Source organism: Agelaius phoeniceus, chromosome 4 (assembly GCF_051311805.1).
Source record: "Agelaius phoeniceus isolate bAgePho1 chromosome 4, bAgePho1.hap1, whole genome shotgun sequence".
NCBI lineage: Eukaryota > Metazoa > Chordata > Aves > Passeriformes > Icteridae > Agelaius > Agelaius phoeniceus.
The window spans coordinates 31,444,836-31,466,823 of record NC_135268.1 but is presented as its reverse complement, the minus strand read 5'-3'; the positions used below and the strand labels follow the sequence as shown (position 1 = coordinate 31,466,823).

Genomic DNA, 21,988 nt, shown 5'->3' with positions numbered 1-21,988 from the left:
AAACATGTCAGTGCCTCCAGCAGGAAGGGAATAGATTCAGAGAGACAAAATCAAACTGCAGAAATATTACAGATTATTGGGAAGACTTAAGAGGTTGTGAGGGGCCATAACCTGTTGTGTAGGTACCATTTCTTTCCTGCCTACAGCACTTCAAGTAATTCTTCTTGTACTCCTTCCTATGTGGTACAGGGAAAAAAAAGGGCAAAAATAAACAGCATGGAAAGGTCTACATACATACTGCATAGACAGGCATCAAGGAGCTTTCTTTTTTCCCAGCTTCCTTTCTTTCTTTCCTCAGAGTGCCATAAGATATTTAGTCAAATCTTACACATTATGAGGCTGTGATATCTCCTCTCATAATAGATGCAGCTGAAGCACAAAAGTCTCTGAGGTAAAACTGTACTGAATTGTTAACCCTATGTGCTGTACAATGAATGTCACTCTTTCTAATTCAAGCTCCCAAATAACCTTAAGTTTTAAAATCAGTCTGTTGTTGAAGGCACATTGTTTATAACCTTTAAAGAGGAATTAGTAATTCAGTAGGAACTCTGGCAGATATGCCCACACACTGTTGGTAGTGAAGATGGACTGGTTTGTGTTAATTTGCTTTACACAGCATCTGCCCTAAAATCTTGGCCAAGACCACCTCCAAGCCCTGCTCATGCAGCAGAGACTCTGTCACCACAGACAGGTGTGCACAAACCTAGGGGTAAGCACAAATCAGAAATTCTTTGCTGCCACAGCAGCCAAACCTCAAATAACAAGAGCCAAATCCAGGCCAGGTGTCTGTTGTTAGCACATCAGAACAACACTGGGAGCTTTGCCAGCAATGTGGTATCGAGAGCTCTGCCCTCCCTGTCCAGCACAGGTATGACTGCAATGCAATGCAATGGAGGCCTGGCAAAATCCCACACTGACCATCACATCCCCATAGAGCTCACAATGAGCATCAGAGGGATTGAAGCTAATAAATGGGAAAAGGAAAGTCTATTTTCCCATTACTAGGCATTCCTATTTCTACAGCAGGAAGGCTGGACCAGGTGACCCAATGTGGGCCCTTCCAACCTTATTTCTTTTGTGATTCTGTGAAACGCCCGATCAAGAATCCCTTTGCTCCCTCTAAGCCTGCTTTTAAACTGCACTAAAGCTGTGATTACACAGACCTTGTTTGTGAGTTTATTTTTAATGTGGAATTAATTCACAGTTAGACTTATATTTGCTTTCAGCATTTATAACAGACCAGAAGATGACATTCACACCTAGTAAGGAGGCTGACAGAAGTTCTGTTAAAGGAAATTTTTTTTACACGCTAATGTACCAGCTAAACTTAGATGCTCAGTTACATGACTGAACAGACAACTAAACAGTCTGAGGAAAAGGAAAATTGGAAAATTGAACTTTCTAGCAGAGGGCCAACTCTCCATCTGGCTGCATCTGATGCCAATTCCAAATATAAGTAAATGAAGAGGAAAAAGCAGTTAAAGTGGGAAGTAGCACCACTACTGCTAAATGGTGTCAAAGAACCCAGTCATGAAAAGTGCCAGAAGGGAAAAAATACTAAGGCACACAGCACAGCATGGCAGAGCTAGAAAACAAGATGGGGTCCTGGACAGAGCAGCTGATGACAACCATGCCTCTCAACCCTTCTTTGAAGGACATGGAAGAGATTTACCAGGGGAGGTGGAAGTGGCACTGGGGGAATGACACTGTGAACATCCCTCACCTCTGCTCAGCCTGAGTCTAAGGCACAAAAGGAGGGTAATGAAAGGAAGACTTCCCTCTCACTTTAGTGCTTCCTACCAGTTGTAGTTGTAGAGGTAGCAAAACCATTGGGCAACAATTATTTTCTACATTATCATAAGAACATCATTCTTGTTTGCATTTGTATAGACTAAGGACATCCTATGCAGATCTGCATGGACACACTCTTAGAGATTACATCTGTTTAAAAAGAATAATAAGTTCAGGATATAAATTATTGAGAGAGAAAAAGAGAATGCAGAAAATACTCTGCTCTTGTAAATAATAAATTACACGAATGTATGAATGTGTAGTCAGTAATTTGACCTTGGAATGTCTGAAGAGATCCACATGCCATTTTATAAGCCACAAATAACACAGCATTGGCAGAAGATACAATGCACACATCCCCATGAACAAAATGCACTAATGTTGCATTAATGCTATCTCTTGTTAGTACTAGCAGGAGAACAATCCCCTGCTAGCAGCTGATCAATTTACTTGTGCATAAAAGCCCATACATCAGCATACATACAACAGCACACTCCACAGACTTGGATGCCCAGAGGAATATTACAGTGTGATTCTCCAACACAGCTGTATGAGCTTCTGGCAGGCCAAACAGAAGATTTATCTTAGCCAGCTAGAAACACAGATCCAGATTTGGCAAGAGCCATTGGAAGAATTCAACAATGGGTTCAAAACAGAGATACACAGTAGTGTTGGAGAACAGTGATAAGCTCTTTACATTACCTCATCAACAAATGAAACAAACCTTAACTTTTTAAAGTGAGCTGAAACTGGAAGTAAATGAACTCCATGAAAGCAATCCTTGTGAAAACATCAGAAGTTTTACCTGTCTCAATAATTTTGCACATTTTGGAAGAATGTAAAACCCTAGAGCATTACACCTGTGACGTTTTAGACACTGCATGCATAAGCCCACAGAAGCCTAGAGGAATATCTCTATGTAGGGTCATTCTGTGAAATGAGTGGCTGAAAACTGAACACAAAATATTACTCTCAGCTCTGTTTTTTCTATTTTATAGTGATCCATATATCCCAAATGTGGGCATTCCAAGAGATTTCATGGAGAAAAACCTCTGAGCCATGCATAGGTCTTGTTCTAATGAAATACATCTTCCTGTTTTGAGTGGTGAAGAAGGGGAGAAGGTAGAACTCAAAAATAAAGCACATGGTCATGGTTGCATCACAACAGAACTAAAAGGCTCTGCACTTCTGGGAAAACATTTAAGACTTCTAGAGTTTATGGTGTGTTAGAGAGAGTAGCTTAAAAAAAACCAAAAAACACCTAACAAACAGCACCACTACCAACAAAACTATACCACTATTTGGTAGTCAAGCCAGAAATGCTCACTAGAAGCAAGGGATACAGAAGCTGAAATTACAAGTTGAAATTACTTTAATCCATACCAAAAGCTTTGCAATATGAATATTAACTATTTTTAAAATATCCCAAATCAAATGTATGCATTTCTCAACTGATATCCCAATTAAATATTTGCTGCAAACTATTTTTGGAAGTGTGTACTTCCAAAATGTACATATAAACAAGTCAGGAGGCCTAATGGTATTATCAGGTTGCTCTACTCACAGCTTTAGCTTTACAAAAACTAAACTTTTTCATTCAGTTTCCCTGAAGTATTTTTAAGTATGACAACAGGCAGCCGAGTCACCTACCTATTCTGAAGATCAAATCATCTTCAATGGGATTCTCTTTTCTTTTGCCAGTGCTGTACATGCTCGCAGGTCTTTTCACAGCTTTCTGCTTCACATGACCACTGCCTGGAGATTTAACACGTCTCTTAACCCCTTCAGTGGTAGGAGACACATCTGCTGACCTGACCACTTTAAGTTTGAACGGGCTGCCCTTGATATGTTGATCATAAAGTCTCAGTGACAAAGTGAAGTCCCCTTCTTTCTGAACAGTATACAAAAATTCGTAAGTGCCGTTTTTGTTGTCAAGTATTTCTCCATCTGCTACGCTCCCATCAGGCGTGCTCAGCTCAGCAGTGAGGTAAGCATTCCCAGATTTACAGAGCTCCCCATCCTTATCCTTCGTTGTGATAGTAACGGACATGGGCTGTCCGATCACCGTCTGCCTCAGTCCCTCACCGGTGGCAACTGTTTCAGAGGCAACAGCATTGGTGGTTAAAATAGTGCCCAGGTTGTGAATGGACTTCTTCAGGCCTTCTGTTTCCACTATGAAGTCCAACTGATCGTTTTCTCGGGGCTGCAGCGGGAAGTCCCTCTCGGCCAGTTCATTCAGCTTGTCACTCATCTGCTTCTTCACCAGCAGCACTTCGGTTTCAGTGCCATGGTTGAGGGCTTGGGCTGTAAAGTTGCTGCAGCTTTTAATGCTTTCCTGTCCTTCTAGTAAGGTATCCAGCTGTGTCTGGAGGACCTGTGTGCATTACCAAACACCAGATTAGCATCATGTTACTAGCTATCCCAGGAAGAGCTGTCCCAGGAAGATGTAGTATCTAAAGGTCTTTGTAGACACCAAATTTATGTTGTCTTATTTTACAGTTTAATTTAAACATTTAACATAAACATTCTTCATTTTAGAAGAAGTAGCACACTGATCGCCAACCTGTATTTGGAACACAATGCTGCAACACAAAAAAATACCCTGGTTTGGGGATTCAAGACTTTACAGACCCACTGTCACACTAGATTGAATTATTGCCCTACCTGTCTTGTCTTGTTTGGTTTTGGGTTTTTTGGTTTTGTTTTGGTTTTTTTTCTGTTTTGTTTTGGGTTTTTGTTGTTGTTGTTGTTCAGTTTTGGTATTTTTTGAGCAAAAACCCAGCAACAAATGTAGAATTTTGAACCCTGCCCCATCTAACTCTCAGCAGTCACAGTTAATGAGATAATTACTGGAACTGAGTTATGTTCACAGAAGCAGAGATATTTTGGAGTCATGAGGTCCATTAATAAGAGAGGCTGCAAGAAACTTCTTGATACTGTTTCTTCAGAGCCAAGGGAATCTGGGGATTAATCCTCTATGGAGATGGACAAGAAGGCCTCAAGTCCTGGATGCACATCCATCCTGAGGAAAAGTGGGATTCCTGAACTAAATAAGTGAAGAAAGGAAAAATCTCCCTAGCAGAAGGTAAATTGATTCCTCACTTTCAGCAAGCAGGAAAGCAAAATATACAGAATGGGTTGCGGATAGTGGAAAGAGTTGGATTGAGTAGCCAGAAATGTTGGTGGGAAGCAAGTGGCCACTCAATATTTAAGACTATGAAAGAGCTTCTATTATAGGGTCAGTTCTGGCCCTCAGCCTAAAATCCTTAAAACAGTATTGGCCCTCAAAATTGCTAGGTGTGGGCTGGGAATAGGGCTAACATTTAAAAAAAAAAACAACAATTTTGCAATGAATTGGAATTGGATCCCTGAATTATGACAACCTAGCAGAGACATTCATGATAGTCAAGATAACATTGCGGCTGCCCCTCACAATCTCCACTGATAAAATCCCTAAATGAAAGTATCCAGTCACACAGTTGCTATGTTTTTCCTACATAGAAGAACTATGGCACAGACATGACTGTGGATTAGAGAAGTTATTTTGTTGACCATCATTGTAAAGTAAATATTTTTGAAACATTTCAATTGATGTAAAGTAAACTTTAAGACTGGATGTATTAATTGCTACGAAATATTCTTCCCTTGCTGAGACACTCTATGTAATAACACTGAATTCTAAAGGTATTTTTTTCTGAATTTTCCAAAGCTTTGAACTTTTCACCCACTGGAGAAAATCCAGGCTAACGTGTTACTGATACAGGAAAGTAATAGCAACACAAAATCTTTTCAAATGAACAAATTTCAAGAATACTCTGAAATTTCAAGTCATCTGCTTTTCTAGGCACATAGAAACTTCTCAGGATGCAATACAAGGCATTTCTAATCTGTTTGGTCTTCATTCAAAGACATAAGTTAGAAGAGAGCATAGCCAACAAGGCCCCAGGATGACGAAACCCCATATGCTTCAGCTAACCGGCCACAAACTAAAAGAAAGACTATTTCCAGCTATTTTTTAAAATCAATACTTTCTTAAGACAGTCTTCTTTCATTACAAAAATGAAAAATATTAAATCCAACATAAATACTATTTTAAATGCACATAGAGTATTTTACATTTTACACTCTTCCAGTCCATTGGACAACAAACCGAACTGCCAACTTTTTCTTTGTAAAATGTAGCCATTTCATTTTTTTCATTTTTTAAAAGTATATGATCAGAATGGTTGTATTTTGCAGGACTACTAGTCACGCAAAAGTAAAATCCAATTTCAAACAGGGTAGATGCCTCTTTTACTGCTTATGTACAATTTCATAAAAATTTGATTATCTAATGTTCACAGTTTTAATTATTTTAAATCTCACAGTTTTTAATTATTTTAAATCTCTTTGAACAATAATAAGATAATTTGGCATCATATTCTATTTTGTGTAGATTCTGTACACATACAGAATATATTTGCTTGCTATGGAACTAAGTGTGACATCTTGAATACATTTAGATGAACCTGGGATCTAAGTTGACATCATTGATGCTCAAACTTCTGTAAGCTGCTGCTTAGCTCTGGAGATGACTAGAGTCTTTGCCCCAATGGTTTTGGACTCCCTATGTCCCTAAAAGTATGTATCTTGTGCATATGTTAGAATTCCTCCATTTCCACAGGCTCAGCAATTCAGCACCTTTCTAATGATGTTTTCAAGCCTATTCTACATCCAGAAACACAGCATTCCTCCACTTCAGACATCTGGAGATGCTCAAGCTGCTCATTATTGGCACTCTTGAAATTCCAGTTATTGATGATATTTTCTCTTAACGGTAATTTTCAGGGAGAAATCTTTCTTTATAAAGCAGAGAACTGATGCACAGAAAATAAGGACTAAATTCTTTAATTATCCTGATTCAGACCTAATAATCCTCAACAAAATCTCTACCCACCACGTTACAGGCTTTGCTTTGTAAAAGTACAGTTTTCTCTTTTCTTCCTCTGAAGATTGGTTGACAATATAGGGGGAAAACCCCCAGAATCAATCATCCAGATAGGAAGTAAAAGAATGAATACAGCTCTGCAATCTGTTACTCTCCTCATTCCCCTAAGAAAGTGAGATGTCCCTCTAATCTTTTTGTATTCCAACAGGTGACATCTGACATGAAATAGGTTACCAAGCACTGGAAAGGAAAACAGTGCTTTGAAGCAAAACAGGCAGCTTTACTCAGTTCTTCAGAATAAATTGTTTGGCCTGTATCTTCATGGTCATCTTATAAGGCTGAGCACCCACAAGCAAGGCTCTACAGCACCTGATTTCAGGAAAACAAAGTTCTCTGGATCTCAGACATGATTTGTCAAGCTGGCATCCTGCATCATTTGTAAAAACTGGCTGATTAAATTAACAGCTTTTCACTGAAACAAAAAATACCTCTTACTTTGTGTTTAAGGCCATAATTCACTTCCAGCTCCATGAGCAGCACACTCTTTCGCACATTTAAAGTCTTCTGGAGTTCATCAAAAGTGGAATGAATGTCATCTACGATGCTAGCCTTTTGGTTGGTTAACTGGTGTATGATTTCAGATATAAAATGAAGCGCTGAGTCAATCTCTGGAAGCCTGAGGGAGGAATTAAATTACAAAGATTGCTGTTTCAAAAGTCATTAAACATTGGCCCTTGCCCTGGTATCTTTTGATTAAACCCTCTCATCAGCAGGCTGTCTTTAAATTTAGTTCTTTCCCAGAAGTTCATTCCTTTTGTAACCACACAGTGGGTCTGGTCCGATAAAATAAGGCTCAGCCACAGTCCTCCCCTGTGCAAATCCATTAGACTTTAAGCATTGCCAACAATGAGGCCTTGGATCCTGTCCTTTATGCTGTAAATCTACTCGAGAAGATTTATCCCACTTTTTCTTTTTTTTTTTAAGCCATTTTGCCACCATAGTGTTTGTACCTGTCTTTTTAACAACCAGCATTATTTAGTTAGCTATCATTAAATTCATGACTGAACAGCAGTTTCCTCCTTAGCATTTTAATTTTATGCTCCTTCTTTGCACGACACTTGCATTTCTAACGGCCTCTGTTTCGTAAAAGACAGACAGGAATATTTTGCTCTTTTTGCTAACCCCTCAGTACATCCCACTCAATGAATTTTTTGTCCTTATGCTAGCCTCACTATCCCCATTTCCTAGGTAAATACCCATGGAACCAGCACATTAAAACATCTACCCCAGTCAGCACAGGAAGCCAGTGATAAAACTGAAAATGGAAAACAGTCAGTGGAGTCTCCATACCTTTTGTTGACAGCATCCAATTGGACTTGGAGGGAAGCCTTGTGTTGCTCCACCACATCCTTGAGTGGTACCGTGGGATGCTCTGCATGCTCTCCCTCAGTGCACTCCCGGCACATGGCTGTCTCACAGGACTGGCAGTAAAACTCCATCACCTGGAAAAGTGCACAACTCTGCACTCAAACATGGCAGCAGGAACATAACTCAAAGCACATCTTACTGAGTCTTGAACTCATTCATTAGCCAAGCTCTGAGACAAAGCTTCTGTTTTCTTATGCACAAATAATTTACTGCCTAAAAGATGGCTGTTACTCTTACATATCTTATATAAAAATGTTCATTTAAAATAACTTTATTCTATCATAAAGTGTCAGAACAGCAGCCTGTGAACAACACTGGACATCATTGCTGGTCCTAACATCATTTTTGTACTGTGTAATAGAAGTTTTGGGGTTTCTCTTATGGACTCCATGAAGCAACTCAAAAAAAACAGGCATTCAACTACCCTCACTAACTCAATCCTTAGTCTTCCCATAGGGTCTGCTAAAGAAAGTGTAAACTTAAGCTGTTTTTCATAACAGGGTCACTCTTGAAACACAAACTCAGTGGAAATCACCAAACAACAAGTTTATTTGCTGGAGGAAAGCACCCTAAATGAATCTACATGCTGCAAGGAAAAATCTCCATATGCCATTACTAATCCCTTAAAACCATTAAAACCTTATATCTGAGATTGTAATAGGAATGCTGATGTACACTTGAAAGAGAAGGAGATTGTTTCAACCTCTTAAGTACCCAGCAAGATGCTCCTTAGAGATAAAAATAGATCTTTACATGTAATAGATAACCCAAATTCTGAATATATTCATGAAGGGAAAGAAACAGAGAAGTCCTGTGCCCAAAATCACATGTTAGTCAAAATAATGCACATATATGCAAATTTGGCATGAGACTTTCTTTCACAGCTAGTAAGTCCTCGGGCACAAAACCTTTTAGGCTTATTAAAAAGGATATAAGGAAGTTTGTAGTATATGCTTCAAAGCAAAACATTGGCAGCTCCTTTGCATTCAGAGCATAGCATCAGAATCTTGAATAATTCAGCTGATGCTTCTGGCACTCAGACATCTTGCACAAAAATGGTTGTGCTGGATTTGTTGATTGATGAGATGGTTGTGTAGAACCAGCTGTTTTCAGGTGAGCAGAGGGATTTGTAGCAGCACCGTGCAAAATACCAGGCTGCTCCAAGGCATCTTGAGAATTAAGGAGGGGGATGCAATGACCATGTTTTGCACGTGGCTGTTAGTATTAACAGGGATTTTCCTCTGATAAGCTCCTTTCTGTCTTATTCCCATTCTTCCCTCTTATCTCAATTCACAAGATATGGGATTCACATGCAGTGAGGGTTTAGTCATTTGTCAGCCACTCATGTAAGCTCAGAAAATTTAAAAGTTGATCCAAATAACCTGTGTAACATCAAATAGAACAGCAACAGAAAAAAAAAAGTAGACCTTCAAAACAATGTCAACCCTCATGAACACTACTCCAGTCACTGTGAATTTAGCAGTCTCATTGTAGTAGATCTCCGAGGCCTGATGGTTACTTTGGTAGGCACTGTGATGTGATGCATTCTTACAGTGCATAGAGGAAATCAGTTAAACTGAGTTTAGGATTTCAGTATTTTTCAAAGGCTTCAAAAGTCTGCAATCAGAAGCAGCCAAAAGGAAGAATATTTTAATAGGAAACTCTTATATGGCCAAAAAAAAAATAATTCATTTATTTTGCATGAGTGTCCAAAATTCATCTTTCTGCCTCTTAATAATTTAATGCTTAGGTTCAAGATATTTCAACAAGCCTTTATTTATTTGGTATTTTTATCTTTGAATACAGTGATTAGAATAACTTAGTTTTGTTGTTTTCCATTAACCACCCCATAATAAACATCATTATATTTGCAGCCACAAATATAAGAAAGGAAGCATCTCATTGGCATTAAGGTTGTTCAGCCTAAACAACTTTCTTCCTCTTTATTCAAGCATCAGGGAAACACAAGTTCAAATGATAATAGCAAACACATCACAAAGACCTAATGTGTATCTCTATATAGAAACAGTTGTCTTTGACTCAAATTCAAAATGTTTTGAGAGAAGAAGCTTTCATTTCCCAATATAATTTTTGTATTGTGCATAGATGAAGGAGAAGGAAAACCTAATAATAATACAATTCAGACTTCAACTGTCTAGATAGGCTGATTTCCTAAGTTTTTTTTTTCTAGCATCTCTTGATCAGGCAAGACTGATTTCTAACTACAGACAAGTATCACTGGCTTTTCATCTCTCCCCTCCATGCCCAATGTGGGCATCACATTTTGTGATACTCCCAGAAAATTTTTCATTATGACAGGTTTGCCTTAGAAAATATCTCAGAAAAGGACATTTGCCTCTACTTTCCAAATAGAAGAGAGCTCTTGGGCAGGACATACTGGCTTCAGCTGTATTTCCACCAAATTCAACGAGAACATTCCCATCAGCTGTAATGAAATGTGAATTAATACCCACTGGTTCTGAAATCCCATCCAGTAATTCCTACCTTAAACCAGACCAGCATATTTCAGCACAGTGATGTAACTAGAGACCCATATGCATCCTCACTACTGTAATTCAACTGAATTTACAGAAGCTTTTAAAATTGCATAATCAAGGATCCAAGTACTTCTGAACTAGATTTCACAAAGCCAAGACACACTAATTCCAGCCCTTCAAAGTTCAGGTCTTGAGGAAAAAGCTCTCATCAATCACAAGCCCCTCTTCTCTAAAATCACATTTGAAAATGCTTTCTATTTGTTTGAATTAAAAGAGCAGTCAACAGAAAAAGGATGAGGTCAGCTCTTTGCCACCCACCTTCCTCATGTCACACACACATGCTTAATTCCTCTGTCCCAGGGCTAGAGTGCACCTTAACTTTGTATGCTTTGGCTTTCTGAAGAATGTAAGTTTGAATTACCTGAGGGCACCTCTGAGCTACCTGATAAAATTTAGAATGTGTGTTTCTTTCCCTCCCTAGTCACAGCTTTTGCCCTACCCACAGATTACACTTTAATGGGATACATGAGTAAGTGACATGGTGGGAAGTACAGAGGTGAGGAGAAAAAGCAAGGGTTTAAAAGGTAAGATATGAAGTAATTTCATCAGAATATCAAGAATAGGTGATTTTTAAATTTTTCTAAGAGAAGCATACAGGCAGTAGGCAACAGCTCCACAAGTTCAGAAAGTGTTTTTGTAAGCATGATCTTATGCCTGTCAAGTTGCCAAGCTATGCTATGATATGATGAGAAAAAGCTAGTCAGAGATAAGGCATTCTTTCTTGTTAAAAGTGTTTAATTTAATACTGTTGTTCCCCTCTTGTTACACTCTAGAGGCAGAAAATACATTGCCCCACCTTCTACATTGTAAAAACATGGATCCTCTACTCTGAGCTGGTTTTCAGTTCAAATTCAAACAAAACTCAAATATAGACATTTCAGAGGCTACACCACTCATTACATACACTGAAGTTAGCATTTCATAGCCTCCCCTGCCCTGGCTTCTGTACCTGCCCCTAAATGATTTAGATCAATATTTCAAATCCAGAATGCTTTCATACACAAGAGCTGCAGATGTTTCACACCTGAGAATAAAGCCAATCTTATTTTAATGTGTAGGCAGAAGATAAGAGTCTTCTAGTAGGTTCAAAAGTTCTAGATGTTCCCTATAAACCTGATTTAACAGGAACATACACTTGTGCTCCATGTTGGGTCAAAATGAGAAAGCATTTTTTTTATAGTTCAGGCACAGGTAACCATCTTCTGTATAAAGATACTACAAACTTACTTTCATTCTTCATAAGAACACACAGAACAAAGATGCCACAAGAGAGGATGGGAAGATGTGCACAGAAGGAATAAAGTAAACATTCACACATATGGAAAATATGAGTGATAAGAATAGGGGACCAACTGGGAAGGGAAAGTATCTAATCTACATGGCCTGAGGAAGGCTAAGTTCCAAGCAGACAGGCAAGCAAATGAGAAAGTATCTCTGCATCAGTTTCTATCTTAATCAGAGAGGTTTAAGTCCAGGATGGCTGAAATGATTGAAAAAACTTGTTTAATCAGAAACTTATTTCCAAGCTAATATGAAGAAAAACTGGTAATATTTAAAAGAAATATATTTGATGCAAATAGTAAAAATACAGTGGGTCTGACCCTACCCGAAGCAATATGTGAAAATTAATGGTGGGTGGATTTAGTGCAGAATGACTGCTGGTTCTGTAAAGGCATTCTCCTCCAGCTGCCAGCTCAATCCTTTTTCACTTCCTGAAGCCCCCAGTAAAGTTACTAGCAGCCAGGCACTTAGAATCATAGAATACCCTGAGCTGGAAGGGACCTACAAGGATCATCAAAATCAAGCTCCTGGCCCTGCCAAGGACCACCCCAAGAGTCACACTATGTGCCTAAAAGCATTGTCCAAATGCTTCTTGAACTCTGGCAGGCTTGGTGCTGTGACCACTGCCCTGGGAATCACATTCCAGGGAAGACATTCTGGATGAAGATGTTTTAGGTATTTCCTAATATCTAACCTATTTGCCACACAGTGCTCTTGTGTCCTGAACCTATAAAGCCAGCAGAATCCCATCTCCTCAGTGAAGCTTAAGGTGCCCAGCACCTTGCCCTGTGCGCCCTTGCAGCCAGACCCACATGTCCAGCCTCAAGCAGCTCTCCCCAATTCTTACCTCAGCTCCTCCCATCACAAGGACTAATGTGTGCACTTAGCTTTTCATTTCTTAGCTTCACAAAGCTTTAAATTGGAGTCACCCTCAGGCTATCCCCAACCCTCTCAGATATCTACTGAAGCGAGAGGATGTTCCCATCACACACTACGCAGCATCCTCAATGGCTTGCTGTGTTTCAAGGCAAGCCAAGTTGGTTTAGAGGACTTACAAATGCACCTTTCCCTATAAAGGAGTTCTCAGAGAGGTATAAGGTGGCATGTTTTTGATTGTAGACAAGCCAGGTTTTTTTTAAACATACCCAAAGAATAATCAGCTGATAATTTAAAATACAAAACAAATAACACCTTATTTTTTACCTTTTTCTGCATTTCTCAATCAAATGGCTCCTATCAAAATGGCTATGTCAGAAAACAGCTATGATTCATTCTAAAGAGGGCAAATAAAATGCAAACAAAAACTAGGAATGCATTAATCAGTAACCACTACACACACATTAGTATAGTACACATTTTAAAAAGTTACACCAGTTATTCATTAATCAGAGAGTCCAACATCAGTTCTACATGTCCACCTAATTCCGAGAGAGAAGGAACTGAGCTATTCCTCTCTTACAGTAATCATTACCTATCAGCTGAATTACTCCTACACAACCAATGTACCTACACTGAGTATCAAATAAAACAGTCCCCAGCAAGTTGTTTTAAACTACTGACATGTGTTTCTTGGCTTGCATAGAAGCACAACATTCAGTTTACCATACAGCATTGCTGAGTTTTGCAGTCTCTATTTACATATTTGCATAAGCTTAGCTATGAGTCAGGAGCTCATATGCCTATCATGAAGTTACACAGGTTAACACTGAAAATTGTGAAGTAAGCAGAGTTAGAGCTGTCCTTGCAGTAATCTGTGAATATTAACTCAGTTGGGGGGTACTTGCCAATGAATATACTGATATGATTTGAGGATGTGTGTGAGGATATGCTAGGTAAAAAGAGTAGGTGAAGGGAAAAAACAAAGCAGCCTCCAAGAACTGATATGAGAGATCCACAAAACACTGCAGATAAACAGAAGTGCTCTGTTTCTAGCCTGTGCTGATCCAAAGCATCCTAAGCTAGGACTGACTTTTATTTGGTTCTATGTTAATATGATCACACACCTTTTGGTACTGCCCTAGTGTGCAGGTCAGTAAAACTCATAAGGTCCTTGTCACATATTGCCAGACAAGCACACAGGTACCCACAGCAACAGCTGATGCTACAAGTACGAGGGCTAAGGAACCAAAGAAGTAAAGGCACAAGGTTCAGTACTTGCAGGACAATAATTCTGACCAAATGTGCCAAAAGACATCATCATCCCAGATGACTGGTAAGATAAAATAACATCCTGACTACTTCAAGATGCTCCACTAAAAGCATCTGAGTTAATTTGAAGAATCAATTGTGTTTTGTTGATATATTATAAAATCAAAGGAATAGTATGATTCCACTTCCCCTACTTTCTCTTTAGAAAAAGACATCCATGAAATCCAGACAAGTCAGCACATATCAATACCTGCACACAGCACAGGAGGCTGTCTCACTTACATTTCCATCATGATTGGGGCAGGAGAGTGGTTTGCCTGCAGCAACAGCAGTGACAGTCTCCAAGATGGAGGACTCCTCAATGCTGCTGTCTGGCGTTCGCTGCAGGACATCCATCAGGTTGGTGATAAAGAAGTTGTTCTGGAGTGCAGAAACCCCTTTCTCTGGCAGAATGGAGGTCTGGCGGCACACGGGGCAAGAAAGGGTTAAGCTATGGGCTGGAATGTAATTCTGTAAACACCTGTGGGGAAGGAAGGTGGAAGGAGAAAGAAAGGGAAAGTATCATCAAAGAGGGAAAAAAAACCTTTCATCAGTTAAAGAGCTAGTTTGAAATAGTGCTACCCCTACTTATATAAGTACATCAAACAGGCTTCTGAAGCAAAAGTGGTTATGGGGAATAATTTTTCATTTAAACCTTTTTTTACTCTGCCACATGAAAAAAAAAAGGTTCAATAAGCAGACATCATTAAAAGAGTTACATGTCTTTTTGGGATATTCCTGCAGTTGATCATGCTTTCAGATGCCTACTGCATGCTGCTCACAGGACGTTTTATGCAGTAAAAATTTTGAATTTATCTGATAAAGTCTGACAGACATGAAGTTGCATCAAGTATTTGAGCTTGTGCCTTTAACTGACTAACTGGTGCTTGACCCTTGTCTTTCCAACAGAATCTCCTTTAATAACTTGTTTGTGGGTTTAGTGTTTCAGAGATAAAACATGGTCCCAATAAAATCAAAGGAAATTTTTTCATCTATTTCAATTTGGAAAGTTATTTGGCAGCTACCCAAAATCAACAGAGCTTTCTTTAAGACATGGGGAACTACCTGCTATGTTATCACAGTTTATGTTAAGGGGAGTTTTGGAGGAAATTTTTGTTTGTGTTTGATTGGGAGGGCAGTGTTGGTGTTTTTCAGAAAAAATAAATTTCACAGAGTATAAACCTGACACAAAAGTTCAGCAATCAACAATATGTACAATATGCACCAGGCTGGCCCAGGTGAGACTTAAGGCCACTTTTGGCCTTGGAAATGAAGTTAACACCTGCCTGGGCATGCAATATACAGTTGCATGCACTATCCTATATTCAGTATGGTCCTGTAAGAGGATTACAGTGAAAACCAGAAGCTAACCTTAGGTTTTACGCATGAACACAAGTCAGGAAACTTAACACATGATGGTGAAAATCTTGTCTCACTGACTTCAGTAAGAGTTTCAGTGCTACCTTTTTTAATGCTGGGATTTCCTATTGCTCTGCAAAAGACCATTTCATCTGACACTGGCAGAGGCAGAGATCCACAATTTTTCTTTCACCCTGTGCAAAATTAAAGATTCACACCACAATTCTTCCTAAAAGGTGGAAATCTCCTAAATTAAATGTGTTCACACCACATACCATTTATAAACATCCTACTGCCATTCAATATACAATCCAGAGTTGCATCTCATCATCAGATTAAAAACTAACCACTAATTCTTCACCTAACTTTTCTGCAGGTGCCATATTTTCCACAATTTGATGGATAATGCAACATTAAAGTGTCATTATGCACATGCAGTTCATTCAGCCAAAGACAGTAAAAGGCAGGTTGGTTTATCACATCTCTTTCCAGAGAGTTTTCCCACTTCAGTCAACCAAACTGCAGAATAATGAAGACATTTAATCTTGGGTTATTAATAATGTATATATCATGTCTAACTCTTGGACATTAAAAGGATGGGATAATTACTTATTGAATTAGTAAATCAACAAATATTTTTTTTCTTGCTTCCAATTACACGATAATCAGAATAAATTTGAGACCATTAACTTGAGGTCCAAATTCTGGCTATCATCACCTTTCACACTGTAGTAACCATATTCATTAGTTTAATTGGATTTACTTTTTGTTTACTCTTGCATAAAGGGAATGTATTCCAAATATGCCACTGCTGTCTCTTCTTCCTGCATGACACAAATATGTTTTTCTACATCTCTGCCTCTCCAGCCTTCTCAGACTTTATCATGCCTTAACAGGACATTTACAAATAAAGGGGAAAGTCCTGTTCCACTAAAGGATGCCTTGTCCTGTGCTTGCAGCACGACACAAATCCTGAGTTACCAGCATGGGGAAAGGACTTACCTCTCACAGAAAGTGTGCAGGCAGGGAAGTACTTTGGGGTTCTTGTAACGGTCCAGGCATATGCTGCAAATCAGAAACTGCTTGTCAATCTGACGGACCACAGGACTTGGGATGTTGGAGCCTTCACTGGCCATCCTAGACCACTGACATATGGGTCCTGTTCCCTTCTACCCTGCGCACTGCTGGAGCAGGGTGGGAAAAAGAAGAAAAGAAGAAAAATGGCTTATAAACTCAATGAAATAACAAAATCATTGACAATTCCACTCATGTTTTATCCTTATGCAGGAATTCATACTTCCATATAAAACCAAAACAAGAAAGAATTAAACTTCTAAAATGGTTTATCACTGATGACAGCCAGGGAAACAGTCAGCAACATCTACAACACCTCTGCCTCAGCATTCTGGAAAGGCATGCTGCCTCTGGACCGAAAGAGTTACGGGGCTGTCTGGTTTTAAAGAAAACCCATGATGAAAACATTCTTGTGCCAATAGGTTCAGCCAGTGCTAACAAACATCGGATTTCTTACATCTACAGTACTGCTGGCAAAATGCTCAAACTGGAACTGCACCAGCCAGTCAAACGGCTGCATCACAGACAGAGTTTGAAAATTGTTCACTTAACAATTTTTTTCCCTTGTTGGTGCTGGTATTGCCAAAAATATCGTAGATTTTGACTTCAGGAATCCCCCAAACCAGACAGCCCCTGGGAAGGAATGCTCAAATTCTGCATCACCAGTAGGGATGAGGTAGACACAATGAAAATCCTCATGATAAAAGAAACAGAGCAAAGAAGAGGCAACTGATAGCCACTGAGAATCAGCAATGGCAGGGTGAAGGATACGTGAAGCACATCCAAATAATAAATGCAATAAAAATGTCATTCTAGGCAGAACTAGTAGTAAGAATCATGTTTCTAGGACTGAGGATTCTTCATAATCTGGCACACAAAGCATGAAATAAAAGGCTAAGAAAAAAGTCTACTAACTGTTAAAATTAAAATCGCAGGTTAAAGAGATGGCAGCAGGCTTGGAACGCCTCCTGTCCTGGAACAAGGCACAGGGAGAGAAAAACGTAGGTTCTTTTCAGCTGGAGATACAGATTATAGCCAATAATAGAAAAGAGAAGACAGGAGGAAAAGGATGGAAGCAACCACAGAAAAAAGTAAACTGCCTGCTAAAATAGTTTAGGGAAACCTGGCAAGCAGAGTCCCTGGCAGGGTGGCCCAGCAGGAACTCCTGTCCATCAGCATTTCTAGCAGGCTGAAGTGCCAGGAGGCAAAGGCGCGACTGCCGCAGCACCGAGCTCTGCCAGACCTCCCGCACCCACAGCGGAACTGGCTTCTCTTCTCTCTGAGCTGCAAGCCCAGCTGGCCTTCTTCTCTGCAGGTACACTCCTGAGGGGTCTAACTTCTTCCTAAACAATTTCTACCCCTTTTTACTCACCCATTTCAGACAATTTGAGATCTAGCTTGAGGGCAGTTCAGGCTTTGCAAAACAGAAACAACAAGCCTTCTGCTGATCATGCTCAAAGGTCATGCAAAGCATTCTGCTTTGCATGGCCTGTGTAGCATTTTATTGTTAGTGTTACATTAGGTCTTCTTCCTGTGCTTGAATGAACGGCACACTACACTGCCTGAGTTGAACCCATGCTGCTCTTCCTGAGCTGTGTACTTAGCCATACTGGTATGTTTTATTTACTACACTGAGCAAGGGGCTATTTCTAGGATAATGACAGTGATTATGGATCATAAGTCAGCTCTACTGGCTTCCCTGATAACAGGTTCCTGGGGCAAATTCAGCAGCATAAAGTTATTCACAGTTCAAATACCCAACAGCAGTAACTGACATTTCATTCAATGGAAAACACTTATGGCAGGTCCTTTTGTTTCCTTTTTTACCGAGGAAGGGGAAACTGCAATTATAAAAATTGCTCTAGTACTCATAAAATACCATGTTTGTTCATGACCCAAAAATGCATGATTTCAGGTTTGATAATATTTGCATGTCTTTTTCATACTTCTTAATATTAAAAAAAAAAAAAATGCTTTCCCCATAGTAAGATAAAATGTATTATGTAAACACAAATTATTTTTTCCTATTTAAATGCCAGAAATCACACAGAATTAACCTTAGGAGATCAATTAGCAAACCACATTACTTTTGAAAAGCTTGAGTTAAAGGTGGCTTTACAAGAAGTGGAACCAAAATATCTGGCTTTTACAAAACAGAGTAGAAAGACCAGACAATCAAATACCCATTAATGTATTCATATATTTGGCAGCATAACATGCAGAACATCAGTGATGTGTTTCAAAAGGAAAATTCATTTTACCACTTACACAGCTGTGTTTGCCTCCCACTCTCCCTCCCCAAATGTTAGAGGCAGGGACTCAAATAAAACAGGGAAGATAATCAGAAGCAGGAGGATTTCTTATCAAAAGCATGGTTTCCAAATTGGACACACCAACAGTATAATTTTTTTGTTATAGACTGAACATAAACTACTGGAAAAAGCTGTACTTAAGATATGAAAGAATAGGTCTCCAGTGAATGCTGCCTGTCATTTAACAGAAGAAAGTTCTCTAGCAACCAGGTATTTTCTGTATTTCATCTTTCCCTTATCAAGTAAAGCTATAACAGCAAATAGTGCTTACACAAGAAAATCTGCTGCTGGCTGAAAAAAAATAATATTGATTTAACCTGGTTTTCATATTCGTTTTTCACATTCCTCCAGTGTCACCACAAAATCAAGTAATTCTTAGCATTTCGTACACAAATCTCATGCCAGCTACTTTATTTTTCAAATGCTCCCTTTAAACTTTGTCAACAAAAGAAACCATCAATGATTCAGAAATAAGTGCTATTAATACTCTGTATTTTGTCTGAAATGCAGCATGCCATGACTGTCATTTATCCCTTGTGTTCACATAAACCAAATTTAAAACATGCACCTGGAAATAGAATTTCATCTCTACATTTCAAGCTTTGGCCACTACCTGGTACAACTTCTCACACAAATAGTCCCTTTAAAAAAATCTTTTGAGTATGGGATTTTCAGGATTCTGCAGCTTCTCTAAGACAATTCCACCTTTGATGTAATCTTGATGAATGTGATGTAGCTATGAGAAGGATGATTTTGCTCATTTACTCAATGAAAGCAACTGTACAATCAAAGAGTCTTTGAAGAAAATCTGAAGATTTTAGACAATGTTTTTGAATTTCATCAGACAGTATTTTTTGATTTACTGCTATGCTTGCAGCAGTGTAAGTTTAAAGTGTATTAGCAGTGGGAGATTTTGCAAAGTAACACTACTTTTACAAGAAAAATCTTTTTTTTCTTTTGGTAGCATCTTGTGAGCTCAAAAACTGCCAGAGTGCTTTTCAGAGGTTCATTATGTTTCACAATCAAAATAGAGCAGCCAAAGCATGAGCTTCGAAACCAGGGCTATCGCTTCTCCATGTAGTTACACTTCGTAATTTAAATATGCAAAGCTAAAGGACTAGGAAACATTGCACCAAACAAGACATAAGCCCCCACTCATTTATCTGTCACACACACACACACACACACTCAAAACCAAATTCAGGTTCGCTAAACCAAGTGCAGTAAAGGGTTCTGAAATTTACTCCCTTTGTCACCCTTTTGAGGCTCAAGGATCGCTATCGTCCCAGCCACCCCAGAAACAGCATTACTCTTTTTCCTTCTGCTTGGAGATACGATTTTCATTTCAAATATACTGGACAGCAAAAAAAGGAGGAAACAATGGCTCTCTAAGCTAGTGGAAAGCTTTGCCCCGCTATGCATACATGCCTTCAGGAAAGCCAGGGTGTGGCCCCACCCATATGAAAGGAACTTCCTATAGCACTGGAAAAGGAGGAAAAGAAAAATAATCACGTTCGGTATAACAAATAACGGTTCCAGAAGAGTTGTTTCAGGTAAATAGAGACACGTAATAGAAAAATGCACCCTTTCTACAGGTATCCTCAAATGAGCTCTGGAACTCCTGAAAATTCTCTATTAGTTTCCCAGCCGAGAAAAGATATTGGGGAATCAAGTAACTGTTCACTTCACAGGATTTTATTCCTAAAAGAGCAGAATTCTGTGTTACAATACACTGCTGTCTCTGAAATCCACCCAGTCAGAGCTGCAACTAGCTTGAAAGTACAGCCTGAGGAGAACAAATTGCTTACAGCTTATTCATCCTCTTCTTATCAATGGTATTCACAACCTACAGGGTCTATTCATGTACAATGAATGAATAGGTTTCCAATGGCAACGTTTCCAAAGGACCAGTTAGGCCTCCAGAGCCATAAGAAAGGGTGGGGAACCTCAATAATGTTGCTTCAAGGACTGGGAGAGCGAAGGCTTTAAAGTCCTTAAAACAGATAGATCACCTGTCCACAGTCTGTAGGAATAAAGAACAGATTCAAGCCATTTCTAGCAGCAGCCCCCAGATTAGCCATTACAGAACACAGTGAGCAAATTAATAATTAGAACCGCCACACAGTCCACTTGTGTAAAAGGCTTGATAAGCTAAATTTGCATTCCTTTCTCTCCCACTCTTGCAATCAGCTTAGTGCCTTGTTTAAAACACAGCAACCCTCTTCATTCTTACAGCATGCAGAAATGTAATGAACAATCAGGGGCCAAAACAGGAGCAACCCAGCAGCAGCCACCAGGAATAACACTGAGCAAACTTGAGCATTTCAGACCTACCCATCTTTGTAGAAAAATAGCTTAATCAGTGCAGTGCTGAGGATAAAATCCTTGCAGGGACGGAGCTGCAGTTCCGCAGTAATCCAAACGAACAAACCATCATATTTCAAGCCTCACGCATAAGACTGCTAAGGAATCCCTATCACAGCACAATCATTATCAGATGCACAAGAGATTTTGTGCTCTAAGGAATGACGCTCCATTCCATGAAGAGGACAGGTGGAAAGAAAAATGGAAGAATAAGAGGAGGCCCAGTGAAGTCGTCATGAATTTTTTTTTCTCCCTGGGTCATTTACAAGTGGGAGACCCCTTCAGGATTCAAACCAATCAATCTTTATTTAGCACATCTTTTTCTCACTCAGCCTGTGTAGAAAGACTGCAGCAAATGGTGCAAGGGATTGTGGGATGGGGATGCAGCAGAGAGCTGCAACCAGATTCGCTGGGCTCTTTTTTTTTCCTCCCTACTCAGCAATCAGCTGTTCCGAGGCTCCACGCACGGCCATTGAATTTGGTCACCAGAATGTTATTACAGGATTAGCAGGCGGAGACAGCTACCACTGTGCATCTGGCATGTCAATGCAGCTAAGAAATACATATGCAAATACTACTCACAAATCGGAAAAAGGATTTAACTCCGAAGGAGAGAGTAAGTATTACATAACACCCATTACCAGGACAGCTGCCAGAGATAAAACGAAAGCACTTTCGTTTATAAAGAAGATAAAGTTTAACACTTA

The 21,988-nt window shown here is 39.4% G+C and overlaps 1 protein-coding gene across 19 annotated transcripts in view; it reads right to left on the bottom strand.

Moving 5' to 3' along the window:
- Positions 1-21,988, bottom strand: part of TRIM2 (tripartite motif containing 2) — an 86,340-nt gene that overhangs the window by 21,319 nt on the left and 43,033 nt on the right. For 7 of the 19 annotated variants that reach the window (XM_077177221.1, XM_077177213.1, XM_077177218.1 and 4 more), the window contains exons 2-6: positions 16,534-16,715; positions 14,416-14,653; positions 8,069-8,220; positions 7,214-7,394; positions 3,442-4,165 (exon numbers count right to left, since the gene is read on the bottom strand). In XM_077177221.1, the coding sequence (XP_077033336.1) occupies positions 3,442-4,165; positions 7,214-7,394; positions 8,069-8,220; positions 14,416-14,653; positions 16,534-16,667 (1,429 nt within the window). In that variant the 5' untranslated portion in view covers positions 16,668-16,715. Of the gene's footprint in view, positions 1-3,441; positions 4,166-7,213; positions 7,395-8,068; positions 8,221-14,415; positions 14,654-16,533; positions 16,716-17,520; positions 17,579-21,251; positions 21,646-21,988 lie in introns of those variants that run through there. The other 12 variants (XM_077177224.1, XM_054632828.2, XM_077177219.1 and 9 more) reach the window with 7 other exon arrangements.